Here is a 19,945-nt window from a genome sequence, read left to right as displayed (position 1 = left end):
TGTTTTAACAAAACATATGACATAAATTAGGAGTTTATAACAGTTTTTTTTTTTTTATTTTATTTTTTTTAAGGTTCTTGGGACATCTCATGTGACTCCAAGCAGCGCATTCTCTGAAAATCCCTCAAACTGGAAATGACAAAAGCCTGTGGCTATCTGTGAGCGCTCCCACAATGCAACAGAAGTGACCTCGTCAACCCTTTCCCCTGGACTGTCTTAAAATGGTTGAAGTGGCAAAGAGAGGAATCCGTTGTTCCACGGAAGAGCAGTTAAACATTCCTCAAGCAAAGCATCAGTAGTGTGTGTGTGTGTGTGTGTGTGTGTGTGTGTGTGTGTGTGTGTGGGTGTGTGTGTGTGTGTGTGTGTGTGTGATCAACCATGTATATAAGTCCTAAAAAAAAATCCAAGAGGCACTGTTAAATTAAGACATGAACATTGGAAAAGACTCATCACTGGCAATCTGACCACACATAACTGATACTTTTTGTTCCGACACTGGTCCTGTCCGATTCAACACATATTTGTTGTATGGTGTGTACATATTGAGGGAGGGAGCAGTGGACCCTGTTCTCAAGAGGGGGGACAACTGGGGAACTTGACAGAAACATACAGCATCATCATCGTCAGCGAACACACAAGCAAATGAACATCCTTCTTTTCATTTGGCTTATTTCAATTGTTGACAAACAGTAAATATTAAATGAAGAATGGTATTATGAGCTGTTAATGCAAATGTATTTAAATATGTTCTTGTAGTTTCTCTACTATTTATGTGGATAATTAAAGTCTATACAATATTGAAACTGCAGTGTGTTCAAAATATTTTGTCTTGAAACCACTCACAAATTGCTCTCAACAATGAAAGCTACACTGACACTGAGAAGGACAAGTGCACGCAGAGCTAGATTTGCAGGTACGGGGTCAAAACACGTAAAAAAAGATCGTCTACACGGTTTTATAGCAAATATGATTGTGGTAGTATTCTTGAGAAAGCCTCACGTTCGCAGAGACGCCAGGGACTGGACAGGGAGTGTGTGACGTGGGACGCTCCGAACCTTCAGCTGCTTCCTTATCAAATTACATCACCACGTCAGAGCATAGTGCCAGCATGGCGTTCACCCTGTACTCCCTGATACAAACGGCTATATTATGCACCAATGCGATAGCCGTTTTGCACGAAGAACGATTTTTGAGTAAAAGTAAGTCTTCTGCATGTTGTTCACTTCATGGGCGATACATTTCGTTATAGATAGTACCAGTCCACCAAGTCAACCAGGTGAAATCAACGTTTCCTAGCAAGCGCTAGCTACGATAGCTATGTTAGCCAACAGTACTGGGGCACTGCAAAACAGTTACGCTAGAATGCATTTGTGTTTGTAAGCCAACAGACTGCTCTAACGTTTCAAATGGTTGAATTGTTAATCTGCCTTCTAATGTTTAATGCTATTAGGTATGGGCGATGTCGTTACCCTGCTGGGTATCCAACAATCTGGGTAGCTAACGTTAAACAACTCATCAGTAGCTAATGACCAGCATCCCCAGTGGGTGGTGGCTCTCACCATAATATGGGGACACTAACTAGCTTTCCAAAGCATACGCAGGCCCATGTCAGTATAACTTTAAAAAGTTGTATTACCACTTGAGAATGTAATCGATGTCAATTATCTTGATTAATAAACCGACAGTTGGCTGGGCAGCGGATCAAGGCATCGGTGGATTCGGTGATGAGCCGGGGGTTAAAGCACAGCTCCTGAATCTCATTCGGTCTGTCAGGACGGTGATGAGAGGTAACAGCCATGTATTCAAATGCCGCGCTAACACTACTGACAGTCAGTTGCTGTTATGTTCTTGTTGTTTTGAGTATTAACTCCATGCCTTTTTCAATTGCAGTGCCGTTAATAATAGTTAACTCGGTGTGCATTGTATTACTGCTGCTGTTTGGATGAGGAACTACCCCCGGGAGAATTGGACGAAACGAATAAGATCTGCAAAAGAACACAAGGACAATTTCTTTGTCAACATGGTCGTCACGGGTTGTCGCCACTCCGCAATCTCCTGGCAATTCTGAAGCGTCTCCACTTGAGTCTTATTTTGCACCTCGTTTTTTTTGTATCTCAACGGCAGTGAATGATGAATTGTCTTTTATATCCACACGTGTCTCACAGTATGCCAGTGTCTCTGTTGAGATTTTGATGCGGTTACAATTACACAGACAGCTAGGTGTTCTCTGGAACACAGGAGGACTGAGAACTGCTTCTATCCTTGACACAACACAAGGGGAAGAAGAAGAAGAAAAAAAAAACATCTTTTCTACCCTGGGACATTGCCTTGAACACAGTTCGGCCTCGGTTTAAAATAAAGTGTTTCATTTGTCACCTGTGACATCTACTCCACCAGTTTACCACACAGATTTCCATGCGGGTTTATTTTTCTGCTGAGCAGTTCAACTTCTGCCAGTCTGTGTGAAAGTAAAACACCCCTTGGAGATGCGCTGGGGAGATCTATCAGCTGGGAAGAGTAGGAGACGTTACTGTAAATGCACTCTGTACTACTCTTCCATCTGTCAGTATGCTTCCAGTAAGACCCAGTGCTATAACCCAAAGCCATCCCCTATAGTCAGAGACACACTCATAACTGAAGGAATATCATTCAGATTGTGTACTGTGGTGACTGGGTACAATGAAAGTGCTGTACGTGTTCATGGTCATAGTCCATAGTCCATAGTCTCGTCTCCTGTGTCCAGGTTCTCAAAGAGGCCCGGCTGCTGTTTGTGCGCACGTGTTTCTTATGAAGTGGTTTCATCTTTTGAATATGAAATCATCATATCATGCCACTCATAACATTATGTCACCCATTATGTCCTTAATGTTTTAATAAAGACAACTGAACTTGTGTTTCTGTTTGGCTTCCTGATAACGACATTGATGTTCCTGTGAGACACTCGGACCATTTATCTGAGTAGAAATTCATATTGAAAAGAAAATGTGAAGCTAGAAATTCTGTACTAATTTAAGAAGCCTGAAGGATATTTTTTCAACAATTTCTTTGTTTACATTTTTTATAACCTCTCTGAATTGGTGACATTAGAAATTGGCCTTTATCTTAGACTGTTGGTACAGACATTGATTACCTTGACCTGAAACTAGAGTATAGGAATACAGAAAGCGTACAAATGAAATAAAACATGGGTGGAGTAATACTTGGTGCAAGAGTTGGGATTCTACAACATCCCTGAAATTGACAAATGGACTTTACTGTGTATGGAAAAAAAAAAAGCTGTTTTGTTAGTGTTGTGATAGAGAATGCAAACTGTGAAGTGAACCATCAGCCTGCTTTCAGGTAGAATTAAAAACCTTTCCTGTTCCATCTCTTACTCATTCCAACTTCAGTGAGGATGGATGACACACACCAGCACTCGTGTGTATCAGTGAGTCTCCCAGCATATTCACTGTTGATTACAACCATATGGAGGACATTACTAATGTTCAACTTTGCCTTTAAGCTTACGAGACATTTTTATTAACAGAAGCTTAAGCCTGACTATAGGAGAGCCAGATATGTTGAATTATGACCATATGTTTATCAGTGAGATTGACGTTAAAACCTAGATTAGTCTATCGTGGCCTAATCGCTTCTCAAGATTATATGCTTCAAACATTTTGAATGCAAGAGGTCAAGCTTTCATGTGTGTGAGTCCTGTCAGACTTGGACTAGTTAGCAACTACATATATATTCAACAAATGTATAAATATCTGTCAGATACTGCTCAATTTAATAAGTAAGGCTTCCACATTTTGAAATATGACAAAACTAACAAAAGTGAATAAATCTCAAAGGTCCAGAATTCTATGCTGACTTAAAACATAGTTTGTTCCCCCGGTGGTTTGAAAGTTACATATATTTGTATATTTAACAAAATGCTCAGAAATAAATGAAAAATAGTCTGCTTTACAACAACAAGGAAATAACTCAGAATAGCATGGCCATAGCAGTGTCCAAATAGGCTTTTAGCTCTGATGATAAACCTTTCAAAATGTTTCAATCGATTAATGCATGAAAATACCTCTAAATGCGTAACATCTGCTTGTTATTAGTGGAACACATATGTTTTTTTCTTTTAATGAGCGATTAATCTGTTTATTTATAACCCTCTTACATGATTATCTCATAGGCTGAATTTGAAGCACTATGTTGTGTATTCTGTGTGTGTGACAAAAACAGCAGACGCTAAACGTGAATAACTCAATGGCACGAACATGTAACATGGGCCTGCAGTGCTGCCGTATCCAAACTGCAATGTGGTATGAACATGGCAATCAGATTCACTGAAAGTTGAATCATCTTTGCAGGTCTAGTTTATTAGTAGTAATGATAGCTTTTTTGTACCGCTATTTTTTCTTCTACTACCACCACAAGTACTACTACTACTAGGCCTATTACCAAAATCCTATCGCCTTATGTCTCTCTGCTACGAAACATCTTAAGAATTTGGAAGAATAACTCAGGCATTTCTCTAGACAACCCTCAGTCAGTTCATGAACTGTATTAAGGACCCCGTTACCGTCTGATAGGTGTGTCGGCTCTTCACTCACTTGTATCGGGCACAAACGTCACACATCTTCTGGTAATATACGTTTGTTTTTTACAACAGACCACCTCCCATATTTGTATGCATACAATGTATAAACTCGATCTCCACACTAAACATTTTGTAAGCTTAGTTTCGCATTCCATTTTTATGAAATACCCATCATTAGCAAGGTGGCTTCCGGAAACACGGTTTCAGTCTCGCAGAAACAACAGCCTACATGGGGTTTTGCTCCTCTGTCCTCAACGTTAACTGGAGGAAAAAACAGATTATTCTTCTGGTCGAATTATTTATTCTGTCCCTGATTTACTTACATGTCCTCATATCATATTGAGTGCAGCATTAACGTTAGCTAACGTATCGGCCTTAGTCCATGGCTTCAGAATCTGCTTAAGTTCTCAGTTATTTGGCATCACTTTTTAAATAATTTTTTGTTCATGTTTGAATAGATGGGAATCAGCAAAGTCTTACGTTTTGGCAGATGTATTTCTGGCCATACTGTGTAATCCACGTTCGTTTGTGTTGAATAAGAGCATTAATTGCACTTAAAAGAGACTGATTTGAAAGAGGAGAAATCCAAATACGTCTAAATAATAGAGGATCACGAATGCAGTGCTCGTTAACTGACCTACAATATGGTGTTTGCGTTTCAAATAATCTTCAGTATTCTGATCCAGTGATCAAAGCAGAATAAATTGCAGCCTGTGCTTTTGTTTTTTTGATCTAGGCTCCAAAATAGTCTCATCTGTTGTTTATGATTATTGAGTGTTTTGGATGCAGATGTGATTAAATGTTTTTACTTTAATATAAACATAGTAAATATTTCACATTAAGGTCACCAACCCAGAGATGTTCAATATGGGTGGTGGCACCATTTTAAAAGTGCTGCAGTTTGATTGACAGTGGCTGCCATGGCGACCCGCCGGGCACTGAAGGCTGTTCTCATTGACCTGAGTGGCACGCTCCACATAGAGGATACAGCTGTGCCCGGAGCGCAAGAGGCTTTGGCGAGGTCAGTCCCTCAAACATTCATGTCTGAACTTACACTTTGATTTCTCAAGACAAGAAGACTGTACTTTAGTAGCACAGGTGCTATCCACAGTTAGCCAAGGGAGGACACATACAGATAGAAATGTCATCTTGTAGTTCCACGTTGGTGGAACGAACTGCCTAGTACTACCAGAGCAGGGGGCGTCCCTCTCTACCTTCAAGAAGCTTTTGAAGACCCAACTCTTCAGAGAGCACCTCCCTTCCTAACTGGCACTTTGACTAGTGCTTAACTTGCACTTCAGCAGTTACATTCCTGCACTTCTTTTTCCTTTTATAGGTCGTTTTTCTATTTCTTATGTAAAGTAGTATTTATTGTTACACCAGGTTTTTTGTTGCTCTTAGCTTGACTGTTCTCTCCCTTGTACGTCGCTTTGGACAAAAGCGTCTGCTAAATGACTAAATGTAAACGTAAATCTTGCCTTACTTTTGCTGTAAGATAAAGTGTCCTTAAGATGGAAGTCTTTTAAGATGGAAAACTGGTAAATGTGAATGATAAAATACCCTGTCTCACAGTTATTCTTGTTTGACGGTATCCTGCTGGTTATATTTGATGTTGACCAGGTTAAGGAGTGCCCCTGTTGCAGTGAAATTTGTGACCAACACGACTAAAGAATGCAAGCGGAACTTGCTGGAAAGACTCCGCAAGTTAAACTTTGACATCCAGGAGCAGGAGATCTTCACTTCCCTGACAGCTGCCCGTAATCTGCTGGAGCAGAGGAAAGTGCGCCCCCTGCTGCTCGTAGAGGATAGTGCCTTGGAGGATTTCTCAGGTTGGCTGTTCTGGAGCAGTTTTTAGACTGAATAAAAGCATGTAAGAAAATGTCAGGATACGCCCTCTTGGAGGAGATTATTTAGTACCTAGTATTTAGGACAACCTCATTGTGTTGTTGATGTGACTCTTCATAAAGCTCTGACCCAGTCATTTAAAATTGTATTCGTGCTGACAGTTTGTATCTTCTCTGCTACATAAAAGGTATCGATACATCCGACCCCAATGCTGTGGTGATCGGATTGGCTCCCGACCACTTTAACTATGAAATGCTCAACAAGGCTTTTGGGTAAACTCTTTACTTTAGCGCTTTACAATCAGTTTGGTTTTTGATTGTAGTAATTGGGAAATCCTGATGTGCAAAAAATGGACAAAAAATCAATCAGTTTAAATACAGCAAAAACAGTTATATCATCAGCCGGTGCAGTCCTAGTTGTACAGGTGTGATTAAAACAGACACCATTTCTGCACTGTCCAGCCCAAGCGGACGTGAGTTTTATCCTTCCTCACATGATTTTGGCCAACCTCAAGCAGATGGGTCCCCCCTTATGTGCCGTGGTTCTGCTTAAGGTTCCTTCCTGACTAACAGGGAGTTTGTTCTTGCCCGTGTTGCCAATGTGCTTGCACTAAGGGGGTTCAGGCTCTGGCCTCTGTAAAGCGCCTAGAGACAATTGTATTGTTATGGCGCTATATAAATAAAATTGAATTGAATTCTCTCCTTTCCTCCCTAGTCTGATCCTGGACGGGGCCCCCCTCATCGCCATCCACAAAGCGCGGTACTACAAGCGCAAGGACGGGCTCGCGCTAGGCCCCGGGCCCTTCGTCACGGGCCTGGAGTACGCCACAGACACACAGGCCACCGTGGTGGGGAAGCCAGAGAAGACCTTCTTCCTGGAGGCCCTCAGAGACCTGGGGTGCTCCCCGGAGGAGGCCGTCATGATCGGAGATGTGAGTGAGATGTGAGATGAGTGAGATGTGAGATGAGAACCGAGTAAGATGTGAGTTGTGAGTGAGATGTGAGTGAGTTGTGAGTGAGAGTATATTAAATTAAGATTATGTGTTCTATGCCTATACTTCTATGCTGTTGGGCTGTTCTACTTCAGTGCTTGTTAGTTTGTTTGGTGACGGTGTGCAGTGAAACATTCTGTTGTGCTCTTAGGACGCAAGAGATGATGTCGGAGGAGGTCAGAGCGCCGGCATGCGGGGAATACTAGTCCAGACGGGTAAGAATGTCAACCTGGCTCTAATCCCACCGCACGCAATACTCTAATCCCACCGTACGCAATACTCTAATCCCACCGTACGCAATACTCTAATCCCACCGTACGCAATACTCCACCGTACGCAATACTCTAATCCCACCGTACGCAATACTCCACCGTACGCAATACTCTAATCCCACCGCACGCAATACTCTAATCCCACCGCACGCAATACTCTAATCCCACCGTACGCAATACTCTAATCCCACCGTACGCAATACACTAACCCCACAGTACGCAATACTCTAACCCCACCGTACGCAATACTCGAACCCCACCGTACGCAATACTCGAACCCCACCGTACGCAATACTCTAACCCCACCGTACGCAATACACAGTATATACATAGACAGTATGCAACAGTTTGTGCACTTTTTGAAATATGATTTAATAGGCAACTAGTACGGGTATCATCTTCAAATAAATGGTCATGGTGTATGGTCATGTGAGTGACAGATAAACACACGCCTAGGGTAGGCACCCTGCAGTTCTGTGGTCTGGGTCGGACCAACCGGTGAAAAAAAACAAAAAACTTTTAAGCACGGCATCGCCAAACATCTCCAAAAGATACGAGTTAACGCTAACAAGCCTTTTATACTTTAGGATATTTTACTCAAAGACATTACTTAATGATATTTCTAATCATATACATTACTTAATGATATTCTAATCAAATACATTACTTAATGATATTTTACTCAAATACAACACTTAATGATATTCTAATTAAATACATTCATTAATGATATTCTTATCAAATGCATTAATTAATGATCTCTGACGTGAACTCAACAGTAACTGACCTGTAATCGCCTTCAGCTGAGGAGTAAATTATGTAATTTCTCTTCAGGTAAATACAGAGCTGGCGATGAAGGGAAGATCAACCCAGCACCATATCTGACGTGTCAGAGCTTCCCTCAGGCGGTGGACCACATCCTCCAAACCCTCGTCCAGCCCGAGTGACACGTCCACTTAGTGGACACACCAGCAAGGTAAACAGTGTGTGTACATATTCAAGGAAGTCCAAGAAGTCCAATTCCGATTCCATGTGCTGGTGTGTGTGTGATCTCGGTGCTCACAGTGCACCTTCCGTCCATATACAAAAAACCTCTCCACAGATGTGTTGTTGTAATGTTTGGATTTTGTGTGTGTCAAAATGTATTATTCTTCAAATTGCATCACTGAGCAGAAATGGACAAATACAAATATTTTATTTATTATGTATGCATCGTAATATCTTCTGTTTGGGATATAAAAGAAAGCGTAGCTCGTTTAAAATTATTTCAAAAGTAAGATTGTTCATCGAAGTTTGCTTGCAAGCAGTAAATTAAAATGACCTTGACAAACAAAAATGTGACAAATGCTGTGTCAGTCTTTGAAATGCGAGTCAGATTGTGAAGCTCAATAAAAGGGTCTTTGATCTGGACGCCTGCGTGGATGGTTCTGCGTGGCTGGTTCTGCGTGGATGGTTCTCCGTCACACCGACTCGTACTCCCTCTCCCAGGCAGTGTATTTCTCGGTCAGGGTTCTGGCCGATGGTTTGGTGTGAGTGATGACCTCCAGGAAATCTGCTGTTGTCACGGTTTCCAGCTGGATGACCGGCATGTTGGAATCACCTGTGCGCAGACATTAGTTACTAGGGGTGGGAGAAAAAAATCGATTCTTCGATTTCTCTTGATTCTCTCTAGAACGATTTTATCTCGATTCAGAAAAGTTCATAATTTTTTAATAAAAAAAAAAAAAAATGTAATTTTCTTTAATTATCAAACACAAAGTAGGAAGTGATTTGAGACTCTGAGTAGCAAACTCAAATGTTTTAAAAATGGACATGCATCGATAATCGTTTTATCGGTTTAGAATTGATAATCGATAATCGGTTTAGAATCGATAATCGGTTTAGAATCGAATCGTTGACCTCTGAATCGGAATCGAATCGTGAGGTGCCAAGCGATTCCCACCCGTATTAGGTACTGTGACGGGGACACTTGGCTAGCGCCTTGCAGTGATTCTGTTTCTGCCGTCACATGCGGGCACCAAGACATGCTGGCACCAAGACATGCTGGCACCAAGATATGCTGGCACCAAGACACGCTGGCACCAAGACACGCTGGCACCAAGACATGCTAGCACCAAGACATGCTGGCCCTAAGACATGCTGGCACCAAGACATGCTGGCACCAAGACATGCTGTACATCTCACCTTCTTGATGGTTCCCTAAGACATGCTGTACATCTCACCTTCTTGGTGGTTCTCCAAAGCGTCAAAGATTTTCCGAACCGGTCTCATGGCAGCTTCCTTGCACACGAGTCTGATATCCGAGCCGGAATACCCCTGGGTCTCCTGCAGTGTCAAGAGAAATACCCCTCAGTCTCCTACATACCCCTCAGTCTCCTGCAGTGTCAAGAGAAATACCCCTCAGTCTCAAGAGAAATACCCCTCAGTCAAGAGAAATACCCCTCAGTCTCCTACAGTGTCAAGAGAAATACCCTCCTCTGTTACCTCATTTCCAAAAGAATTATCTTTGCAACCGACTTTAAAACTCTTAAATGTAATATGGCAAAGGCTATGGAAAGACTCCGTCACACTTTATCCTCAGTAACCACGGGTACAAGGTTTATCTGAAAGTTGAGTGATTGAGAGTGATTGATTTGAATGCCTGGTGTGCCTCTTATGTAATTAAACATCCTTATAGTAACCATGAGTATGTATGTATGGTTGTATGGAGTATGGTTACCATATGGATCATCTGTTTACTTGTACCAACAGAAACATTACAGTGTCAGTTAATATCAACACATGATAGCCTGTGGTAGCTCATGCTGAAGACTGAAAAGAGGGTTTAGACTAGAGACTGTGATGGGTGAGGAGCTGACCTGAGCCAGGGTGTCGTACTGGAGGTCGGTCCGCAGGTCCACTCCGCCGGTGTTACTGAGTGGGGGCAGCCAGTGCCCGATCATGGCCTGCCGGGCCGGTGCGCACGGGAGACCCACCAGAATCCTCTTCTCCAGACGCCGCAGCATAGCGTGGTCCAGCTCCCTGACGGGAGGAGAGCACACACACTCAACTCTATTTGGACACAGCACACACAACTCTATTTGGACACAGCACACACTGAACTCTATTTGGACACAGCACACACTGAACTCTATTTGGACACAGCACACACACAACTCTATTTGGACACAGCACACACTGAATTCTATTTGGACACAGCACACACTGGACTCCTTACGGTCATAACACACACTGAACTGTATTTGGAGAGAGCACACACTGAACTCTATTTGGACACAACACACACTGAACTCCTTACGGACCAAGCACACTGAACTCTATTTGGAGACCTCCAAAATACAGGTTTGACTAAGTGGACCCCTGACAAAAGACCTGTAACACTGTTTGGTGTGAGGAAAAAAGACCTGTAACACTTTTTGGCGTGAGGAAAAAAGACCTGTAACACTGTTTGGTGTGAGGAAAAAAGACCTGTAACACTTTTTGGCGTGAGGAAAAAAGACCTGTAACACTGTTTGGTGTGAGGAAAAAAGACCTGTAACACTGTTTGGTCTTGTAGCTCTATTGTTCTCTTGTATGTCGAATGGCAGCAGCCAGAAAAACATGAACTGGAAATGCTTGACTTCCCCGTAGTTAGCTTCTTCCGACAAGGAGGTTATAAACTGCTCTGTAAAGCACCTTGAGACAATTGTATTGTTCTGGTGCTATATAAATAAAATTTAATTGAAATAAATTGATTTGAATTAAATCAGGAGGTGCTAAAGAGTTAAGACAAGGAGTTTTTAAATCAGGAGGTGCTAAAGAGTTAGGACAAGGAGTTTTTAAATCAGGAGGTGCTAAAGAGTTAAGACAAGGAGTTTTGAAATCAGGAGGTGCTAAAGAGCTAAGGCAAGGAGTTTTTAAATCAGGAGGTGCTAAAGAGTTAATCTAATCAGATAATCAAAGGACACTCAGGTAGTAGCGTGTGTCCTGTTTAAAGGTAGTATTGTGTGTCCTATTTTGTGCTAAAGAGTTAAGACAAGGAGTTTTTAAATCAGGAGGTGCTAAAGGGTTGCGTGTAAAACTCCGGCCTGTTGCCACCAAAGCAGCTTGAGCGCCTCCTTGAGCGCCTCCTCACCAGGGCAGGTTGGAGGCCGCCAGCACGAACACCAGGTCGTCGGAGCGCGCCAGGCCGTCCATCTGCACCAGCAGCTCGGTCTTCATGCGCCGGCTGCCCTCGTGCTCCCCCCTGGGGGTGAAGGGTAAAGTACGCACGTCAGCACGTCAGCTCATCAACACAAGGCACAAACGTCATCGTTTTCCTCTCTTTTCATTTCATTGACCTCGTGCTCCCCTCTGGGGGTGAAGGGTGAAGTATGCACGTCAGCTCATTACATTTACATTTACATTTAGTCATTTAGCAGACGCTTTTATCCAAAGCGACTTACATACACATTTTACACTGATGGCACACTGCACATCAGGAGCAATTTAGGGGTTCAGTGTCTTGCTCAAAGACACTACGACAGGGAATCGAAACTAGCAACCTTCTGATTACTAAACGACTTCTCTACCTTCCTGTACCACTGTTGCCCACATTAACAGAAGGCACAAACATCATCGTTTTCCTCTCTTTTCCATTTCATTGACCTATTTAAGGGTAAAGTAGTACTGTGAGTGTCTTTGTTTGTTTGTTATTTGTTTGTTTGTTCTGCTCACCCCTGTCCCACTCCTCTCTGACTCATGACGGACTCCAGCTCGTCCAGGAAGATGGTGGACGGAGCGTGAAACCGGGCCAGCTCAAACAGAACCTGGGAGAGCAACACAGAGATACACACGGTGAACACACAAGTCTACATGTTTATTTTCATGGTCCACTTTTCAAAACAAACGTTCAACACACTTCCAAAATACTTGTCAATGAATCAGAACTCGAATGCTATTTCCACCCCTCCCCCAAAATGAGGCTATTTGTGTTCCTGTCCAGAGTTGCAATAGAGGGTTTGTTGTTGTGCTTTTTTATTACTTTGTTACTTTGCATGACAAAATATTTCGTATGACTAGCTAATCTAATCTAATCAGATAATCAGGTAGTAGCGTGTGTCCTGTTTAAAGGCCACACAGGTAGTAGCGTGTGTCCTGTTTAAAGGGTAGTAGCGTGTGTCCTGTTTAAAGGACACTCAGGTGGTAGCGTGTGTCCTGTTTAAAGGACTAGCGTGTGTCCTGTTTAAAGGACACTCAGTTAGTAGCGTGTGTCCTGTTTAAAGGCCACTCGGGTAGTAGCGTGTGTCCTGTTTAAAGGACCTTCAGGTAGTAGCGTGTGTCCTGTTTAAAGGACACTCAGGTAGTAGCGTGTGTCCTGTTTAAAGGCCACTCGGGTAGTAGCGTGTGTCCTGTTTAAAGGACACTCAGTTAGTAGCGTGGGTCCTGTTTAAAGGACACTCAGTTAGTAGCGTGTGTCCTGTTTAAAGGACAGTAGCGTGTGTCCTGTTTAAAGGACACTCGGGTGGTAGCATGTTTAAAGGCCACTCGGGTGGTAGAGTGTGTCCTGTTGGGCGCCACTGACCCGCACGAGCTTCTCAGAGTCTCCTCTCCATTTGCTCACGATGCTGGAGGCGGAGATGTTGAAGAAGGTGGTGTTGCATTCCGTCGCCACGGCTTTGGCCAGCATGGTCTTCCCTGTGCCTGGAGGACCGAGGGGAGGATAGAGGGAGGTGTTACTGGAAGACCAATGGGAGGGGAGGATGGAGGGAGGTGTTACTGGAAGACCAATGGGAGGGGAGGATGGAGGGAGGTTATGTTACTGGAAGACCAATGGGAGGGGAGGATGGAGGGAGGTTATGTTACTGGAAGACCAATGGGAGGGGAGGATGGAGGGAGGAGGACCAATGGGAGGGGAGGATCGGAGGGAGGTGTTACGTTACTGTGGGGGCATTTGACTTGCCGTTTAGGCATTCTGGACTAAATACTTAATCCATAATGGCACATAGTATTTCTATACATCTATGACGTTATAAACGGTCCTTTATGTTGCGCAATAATATGGGCCTTCAGGGGAAGCACTTAGTAATGAGATTGATGCGGAGCTTAAGTACTGCATGCCTAAGGCTATTTCTGGAGGAAAAGGGTGACAAACGGTTGTGTTCTGTGGAAATGTATGGCTTTACAATAAATGTTACAGCTTCACACAGGGAGTCAGATATTGAAAAATGACAGGAAGCATAAACCAGCTTTTTGTTGATGGGGCTATTTCGCTGGCTGTAGCACAGGACAGCACTCTTTGTGTGTGTGTGTGTGTGTGTGTATGCGTGTGATTGAGTGAGTGACAGAAAGAGAGAGAGAGAGAGAGGGAAAGAAAAGATTGTTTGGAAACAGTGTTTGTACAAGATGGTATCCTTTAATCTGAGACAGTATAAGAAAACATTTGTGAAGTGCCAAATCTCATCCAGGCTGGAGAGAGAAGCGGAGAGAGAGATGGAGAGAGAGACGGGGAGAGGGCAGTGATGAAAGAGATGAAAGTGAAACACACTGGAATCTAATGAATATATTGTGCCGAATACTGACCTGGAGGTCCATACAACAGCAAGCCTTTCCATGGGGACAAGATGCCTGTGAACAACTGAGGATACTGAAGAAAAACATCAAGCATTACACACACTGGGTAGAGTTTAAGATATACTACACCGCACATACACACACTGGGTAGAGTTAAAGCTATACTACACCGCACATACACACTCTGGGTAGAGTTAAAGATATACTACACCGCACATACACACACTGGGTAAAGTTTGAGATATACTACACCGCACATACACACACTGGGTAGAGTTAAAGCTATACTACACCACACATACACACTCTGGGTAGAGTTAAAGATATACTACACCGCACATACACACACTGGGTAGAGTTAAAGCTATACTACACCACACATACACACTCTGGGTAGAGTTTAAGATATACTACACCGCACATACACACACTGGGTAGAGTTAAATCTATACTACACCACACATACACACACTGGGTAGAGTTTAAGATATACTACACCGCACATACACACACTGGGTAGAGTTAAATCTATACTACACCACACATACACACACTGGGTAGAGTTAAAGCTATACTACACCGCACATACACACTCTGGGTAGAGTTAAAGATATACTACACCGCACATACACACACTGGGTAGAGTTAAAGATATACTACACCGCACATACACACACACTGGGTAGAGTTAAAGCTATACTACACCGCACATACACACACTGGGTAGAGTTAAATCTATACTACACCACACATACACACACTGGGTAGAGTTAAAGCTATACTACACCACACACACACACACTGGGTAGAGTTAAAGATATACTACACCGCACATACACACACTGGGTAGAGTTAAAGATACTGTATACTACACCACACATACACACACTGGGTAGAGTTAAAGCTATACTACACCACACATACACACACTGGGTAGAGTTAAAGATACTGTATACTACACCACACATACACACACTGGGTAGAGTTAAAGCTATACTACACCACACATACACACACTGGGTAGAGTTAAAGCTATACTACACCACACATACACACACATGGGTAGAGTTAAAGATATACTACACCACACACACACACACTGGGTAGAGTTAAAGCTATACTACACCACACACACACACACATGGGTAGAGTTAAAGATATACTACACCGCACATTTGGTTGACTAAAGAGAACTGTAGTTGCTTTATGAATGTGATCACTTAACTAGATAGCTCACAGACCCTATTATAAGTGCAGGATAGATTAAGTGCAGGATAGATTATCATTTTTAAAGAGTTCTCTATAGGGGCTTACATAAAAAACTAAAAACCCTTGTGTTGGCAAAAGGACTATTTTAGGCTGTTGGGGATTCCTCACAAAAGAAAAGAAAAAAACCTTCCTAGGAGCCACACAAATAATCCTTCATTGGGGTCTGAGCAGAATAAGGAAAGATTTTTAATTCTTTTAGATTTTTTTTAAAGATTTTTTTATGAGGTAAAACATAACCCTTAAAAAAAACATAAATATCACTGCCCTTTTTCAGAGAGTATAGAGGAAAAAAACATAGACAAGCACCAACACAAACACCTCCTGGCCCCATCAGTTAGGGGGAATTTTGATGAGGCTTTGCAGAAAAGCACAGAGAAAGGATCTGTCCCATTTGTGTGCTTGACCTACGGCTAAGACAGAACGCTCCCCGTTGCGCTTCACACTGCCAGGCAGCCAAGACAAATAATGTTCATATTTTCCCTCGTGTCAGGATCTGGGACACGTATTACACCCACCATCTACACAGCAGCACCCTGCGCTGTGCCCCTGCGCCCTATAGGAGGGGAGGAGAGGAGAGGGGGCTTGATGGGACGTGTATATTGGGTGGTATTCAAGTATGGATTTAATGTCAGGGGAAGAAATAACACAGGCCTTGTTTCCTGGAACCTTTCCTGGGAGACGTATTCAGAATCGAAGGCGGGCGTCAGCTTTGAGAAATACCACGGTGTTCGGCAGCCACACACCTTAATAGGGTAGACGACCGCCTCTTTGACTAATCGCTTAGCCGCCTCCAGCCCTATAATGTCGTCCCAGCGCACGTTGGGGTTGTGTAAATAGATGTCCTTTAGGGGGAGACAGCAGAGAGATGGAGCTTAGACCTTCATTAATACACATTCCCCTCTCTCATTCTACCCCCACCATCTCTCTCTCTCTCTCTCACACACACACATGCACACACACAGAAATACAATATAAACAATATTTGAGCAATCTCTTCATCGCTAGCTGGAGTAAAACGTGTAATTGACAAACACATTATTTTGACGAGCTTTACAGTTGCATAGGAAGGGAGTTGTGCTCAAATGTTTATTATGAATAGAATCAGCATCGTGTTGTTCCTGTCGCTCAACTGGTCTGCTAACACAAACATCACTGGTTGAACACCCAGGTGAGGCCCTACTGTGCTGTTCATCTCTGGATACAGAAGGGGTTTGCTCAAAGGCATATGTGTGAACATACAGTAACTGCATGTAACTCTAGTATGCTGAGTTAGTATAGTATCTAGTACTCTAGTATACTCAGTAACTCTAGGTATGCTGTGGCAGCAGTGTCCTTTTTACCTGAACAATTTGATGTCAGCATGACAGATGTTTGTATATGTAATAGTATTTATATAGTATACTATAGTATAGTTATAGTATATAGTATATATATATATAACATAAAGTATTGTGGCGTGCCAGAGCGTGTGATGTGATGTAGTTCCTGTGATTCTGTGTGTTCCATGTTACTTCTATGCTTGGTGTTCCTATATAGGAATTTCTATTATTCCTATATACAGTATGTGTTCTTCGTGTACTAGCGTCTTTGTCTACCCTCGCCCTGCGTGTCTGCGTATAAGATCCCTGCCATCCTGCCCCTTCAGAATCAGTCCTGAATGCTGTGTGTCAATAATAACACAACAAGACGTCAAAGACCAAGCCTTTGAGTTGCTCCATCAGTACAATAGAAGATTCAACACATGATCATAGAATTCAAATGAGATCCAGCACGGTCCAGTATGATTGGCTCACCCTGCTGATGACTGCAGCCAGCTCTCGCATTTCTCCATTCATCCCACTGAGGCCGATGGGTTTGAGAAGACGCTCCTGCGGAGACCAACGGAGACGTTAATGTGATGATGTCTCTACTTGTGATACTAAGGGGTTAGATTAAATATATCTCTGCAGTTTTATTTTCTATCTTATGCTATGCATTTTATGTATTCGATTTTATAATTTGAATTATAATTATTATTAAATGTTTTTGCACTATATCTGAGTTATGTTCCTTTGATGTCTATTTTTATGTGCATGTCATTTCTTTGTGCATATTATGTATTTGCTGTAAAGCACTTTGAGCTGCATTCTTTTGCATGAAAGGTGCTATATAAATAAAGTTTTATTATTATTATTATTATTATTATTAATGACTGAGTGGAGGACACCGTCTGTGGGAGGGACACGTCTGATAAAGAGACCAAACCTACTGTTGGGTCGGCATAGTAACAGGAGCTGTTGGCTGGGATGTCATTGGACGCTCCCTTGATGGCGTCCTGGATGAGCATGTGGTAGTCTATGACCTGACGCTGGGAGAGAACACAGCGCTTACACACTCATGTGCATTCGTTCAAAGTGACAGAATGATTTTAATAATACATGTTCAAATATAAGACACATAGAGAGATACTGTAGAAGAATGGGCTTTTGGTTAATTGATATATATATATACTGCATAAGTATATAAAATTCATGAATACAGTAGAATCAGGCTATACAAATATTTAAATCTATGCTTCTTGAATCTGCACACTTATAAATGGGTCATAGAGAGTGTCATATATATATATATTTATATATATATATATATTCGTATTCCTTTTTGAAATGTCTCTCACCTTCTTCATGTGATTCCCCTCGCCTGCTCCGTCCCTGACGACTGGAGACACATTGAGGCCAAACTCTGATGTTTCTGGAGCGGAGGAATGGCCGTTCTCCTGTAGGGGGGACGAGGGAGTCCAGCTCAAGCACACTGACAATACAACACTGACACCTCAAAGACAGGTACAATACCACTCTGGCAGCTTCACAGCAGTCACAGTAAATTACTGGGCAGGAAAATGTCAGGTGTTGAATGGTGAAAGGTAGAATATGAGAGCTGGCGTACGTTATGGACTTTACTCGAGTCCTTGACCGCGACCTTTGACTCTGTCTTTTTAAGCCCACTTCTGGCTGAGGAGCAGTGGGCAGCGTTTATTCTGGGAAGAGACAGGGTTCCGCCGCAGGGGGTCCTTCAGCCCATACACACACACATGCACACACACATCCACACACACATGCACACACACACATCCACACACATATGCATAAATGTATATGTCCAAAAATACATACGTATTTACATTATCTATAAATACATGGTAGTATAATGTAAATAATACAAATTATTTTTTCTTTACCTTTTTTTGCCACAACTTCTTGCCATCCTCTCACCCTTTTCTCCTGGATGACAAGAAAAAACAGTGTATATATCTGACTATGCCTGTAGTTAATCTTGCAGTGAAAAGAAATCATGTATGAACTCAGGAGTGCCGGTATATTCGTTACCTTGTTCTGGTATTTTCTTAGTTAGCTTTGGATATTTCTGGAACTTAATGAAGTAAAAGCTTTCATACTCCATAAGGACTGTATCCAAATCCACATTGTCACAGACTTCAAAACGCCGTAGTCCAAATCTGGTCTCTTTGTCTAAAGAATTGGCAGTATCTAGATAGCTAAAAAAAAAAGAAAACACGAGCTCCATATGTATTGGATAGTGTATAACATTACTTTGTGTAAAAAAAACGTGTGCTTACCCCTCTTCAGTGAGATGATGGTATATCAACACAAGCAACTTTCTTCTTCTGGCCTCCACTCTCAACACCTCCTAAATAGAGAAAATGTCGAATAAAGGATTTTAATGTTAATGCCATTTTGTTGTTATTCCTATAGATGGCACCAAATACTCATTTTCGTCATCCTCGAAATTTTCGTCACTCGTTCCTCTTTTGCTATCATGTGACAGATTACCTAGGTAACGGATGACTGTGGTGGTGTCTATCGAAACATCTAATGACATGCTAACATGCTAACGTTAACAAATAGCTATTGCAAAATTCTCCTGTTGAACTTACCAGCTAAAAGCACTTTGGGCTAGACCTTGGCCGTGTTATCAAGACATGAATCCTTATGTCGTTTAAACATTTCGCCAATGTAAACTGTTAACATTATGACATTATACGCAACTTAAATGCATGATCAACCTCTCGTTAAGTAGTTCGGATGCTAGTCATTGAATGGTTAGTTGATGCTAACATGGCTGGTGAAGGCATGTTGGCTCAAAACAAAACCGAAGTTCAACGCGCATTCTACACTGTTTGTAACATTACCGGAGTGAATACACTTACCGCTTCCCGGGCTTGATTGGCCGTTTTCATGGTTTGATAGGAAAGTTCCATCTTGTTTGTCCACACTGCCACAGGATCAGTGCCTGGGATCTGACTCGCTACACTCAAATGCCCCTCTCAGATCTCGTGGTAATTGGTGCTGAATTACCAGAATCCATTTCGTAACAGAAGGTGTTTCTTGCCAATGTTCCAGAAAGTGTGGGGTGAAAGTTCTTTACAAGAAGGACCATACATGTTCCTAACAATTATATAAA

The 19,945-nt window shown here is 42.3% G+C and overlaps 4 protein-coding genes across 8 annotated transcripts in view; 3 read left to right on the top strand and 1 right to left on the bottom strand.

Annotated features, from left to right (window-relative positions):
* Positions 1-333, top strand: part of skor2 (SKI family transcriptional corepressor 2) — a 7,739-nt gene extending 7,406 nt beyond the window's left edge. The window contains exon 7 of the mRNA XM_042709406.1: positions 1-333. This exon is cut by the window's left edge and continues 236 nt beyond it. The gene's annotated coding sequence lies outside the window, so the exon portion shown is untranslated.
* Positions 334-1,000: 667 nt separating this feature from the next.
* ier3ip1 (immediate early response 3 interacting protein 1) lies at positions 1,001-2,892 on the top strand. The gene is made up of 3 exons (XM_012838006.3): positions 1,001-1,199; positions 1,686-1,787; positions 1,891-2,892. Exons 1-3 carry the CDS (start codon positions 1,109-1,111, stop codon positions 1,944-1,946), a joined length of 249 nt encoding a protein of 82 aa, XP_012693460.1. The 5' UTR covers positions 1,001-1,108; the 3' UTR covers positions 1,947-2,892.
* Positions 2,893-4,391: 1,499 nt separating this feature from the next.
* hdhd2 (haloacid dehalogenase-like hydrolase domain containing 2) lies at positions 4,392-12,545 on the top strand. 4 transcript variants are annotated; one of them, XM_031577432.2, is made up of 8 exons: positions 4,392-4,624; positions 5,480-5,600; positions 6,200-6,408; positions 6,612-6,696; positions 7,139-7,355; positions 7,567-7,630; positions 8,522-8,663; positions 12,421-12,545. In XM_031577432.2, exons 2-7 carry the CDS (start codon positions 5,500-5,502, stop codon positions 8,632-8,634), a joined length of 789 nt encoding a protein of 262 aa, XP_031433292.1. In that variant the 5' UTR covers positions 4,392-4,624; positions 5,480-5,499; the 3' UTR covers positions 8,635-8,663; positions 12,421-12,545. The 4 variants fall into 4 exon arrangements, with proteins under 4 accessions (XP_031433292.1, XP_031433294.1, XP_012693461.1 ...); XM_031577434.2 differs by lacking the exon at positions 12,421-12,545 and having other exon boundaries at positions 5,492-5,600; positions 8,522-8,891; XM_012838007.3 differs by lacking the exon at positions 12,421-12,545 and having other exon boundaries at positions 8,522-8,891.
* katnal2 (katanin p60 subunit A-like 2) lies at positions 9,037-19,893 on the bottom strand. Of its 2 annotated transcripts, none has more exons than XM_031577429.2 (16): positions 19,692-19,893; positions 19,101-19,171; positions 18,853-19,019; positions 18,705-18,747; positions 18,413-18,536; positions 18,144-18,242; positions 17,736-17,834; positions 17,281-17,355; positions 16,231-16,329; positions 14,228-14,291; positions 13,230-13,348; positions 12,383-12,474; positions 11,802-11,912; positions 10,546-10,708; positions 9,910-10,012; positions 9,037-9,287 (listed from the first exon to the last, which is right to left on the bottom strand). In XM_031577429.2, exons 1-16 carry the CDS (start codon positions 19,740-19,742, stop codon positions 9,148-9,150), a joined length of 1,620 nt encoding a protein of 539 aa, XP_031433289.1. In that variant the 5' UTR covers positions 19,743-19,893; the 3' UTR covers positions 9,037-9,147. The 2 variants fall into 2 exon arrangements, with proteins under 2 accessions (XP_031433289.1, XP_031433290.1); XM_031577430.2 differs by lacking the exon at positions 9,037-9,287 and adding an exon at positions 9,569-9,871.
* Between the last annotated feature and the right edge of the window lie 52 nt (positions 19,894-19,945).

This window comes from Clupea harengus, chromosome 12, assembly GCF_900700415.2.
Source record: "Clupea harengus chromosome 12, Ch_v2.0.2, whole genome shotgun sequence".
NCBI classification, from domain to species: Eukaryota; Metazoa; Chordata; class Actinopteri; order Clupeiformes; family Clupeidae; genus Clupea; species Clupea harengus.
The sequence above is the reverse complement of the archived record's forward strand: the minus strand, read 5'-3'. Positions and strand labels throughout refer to the sequence as shown.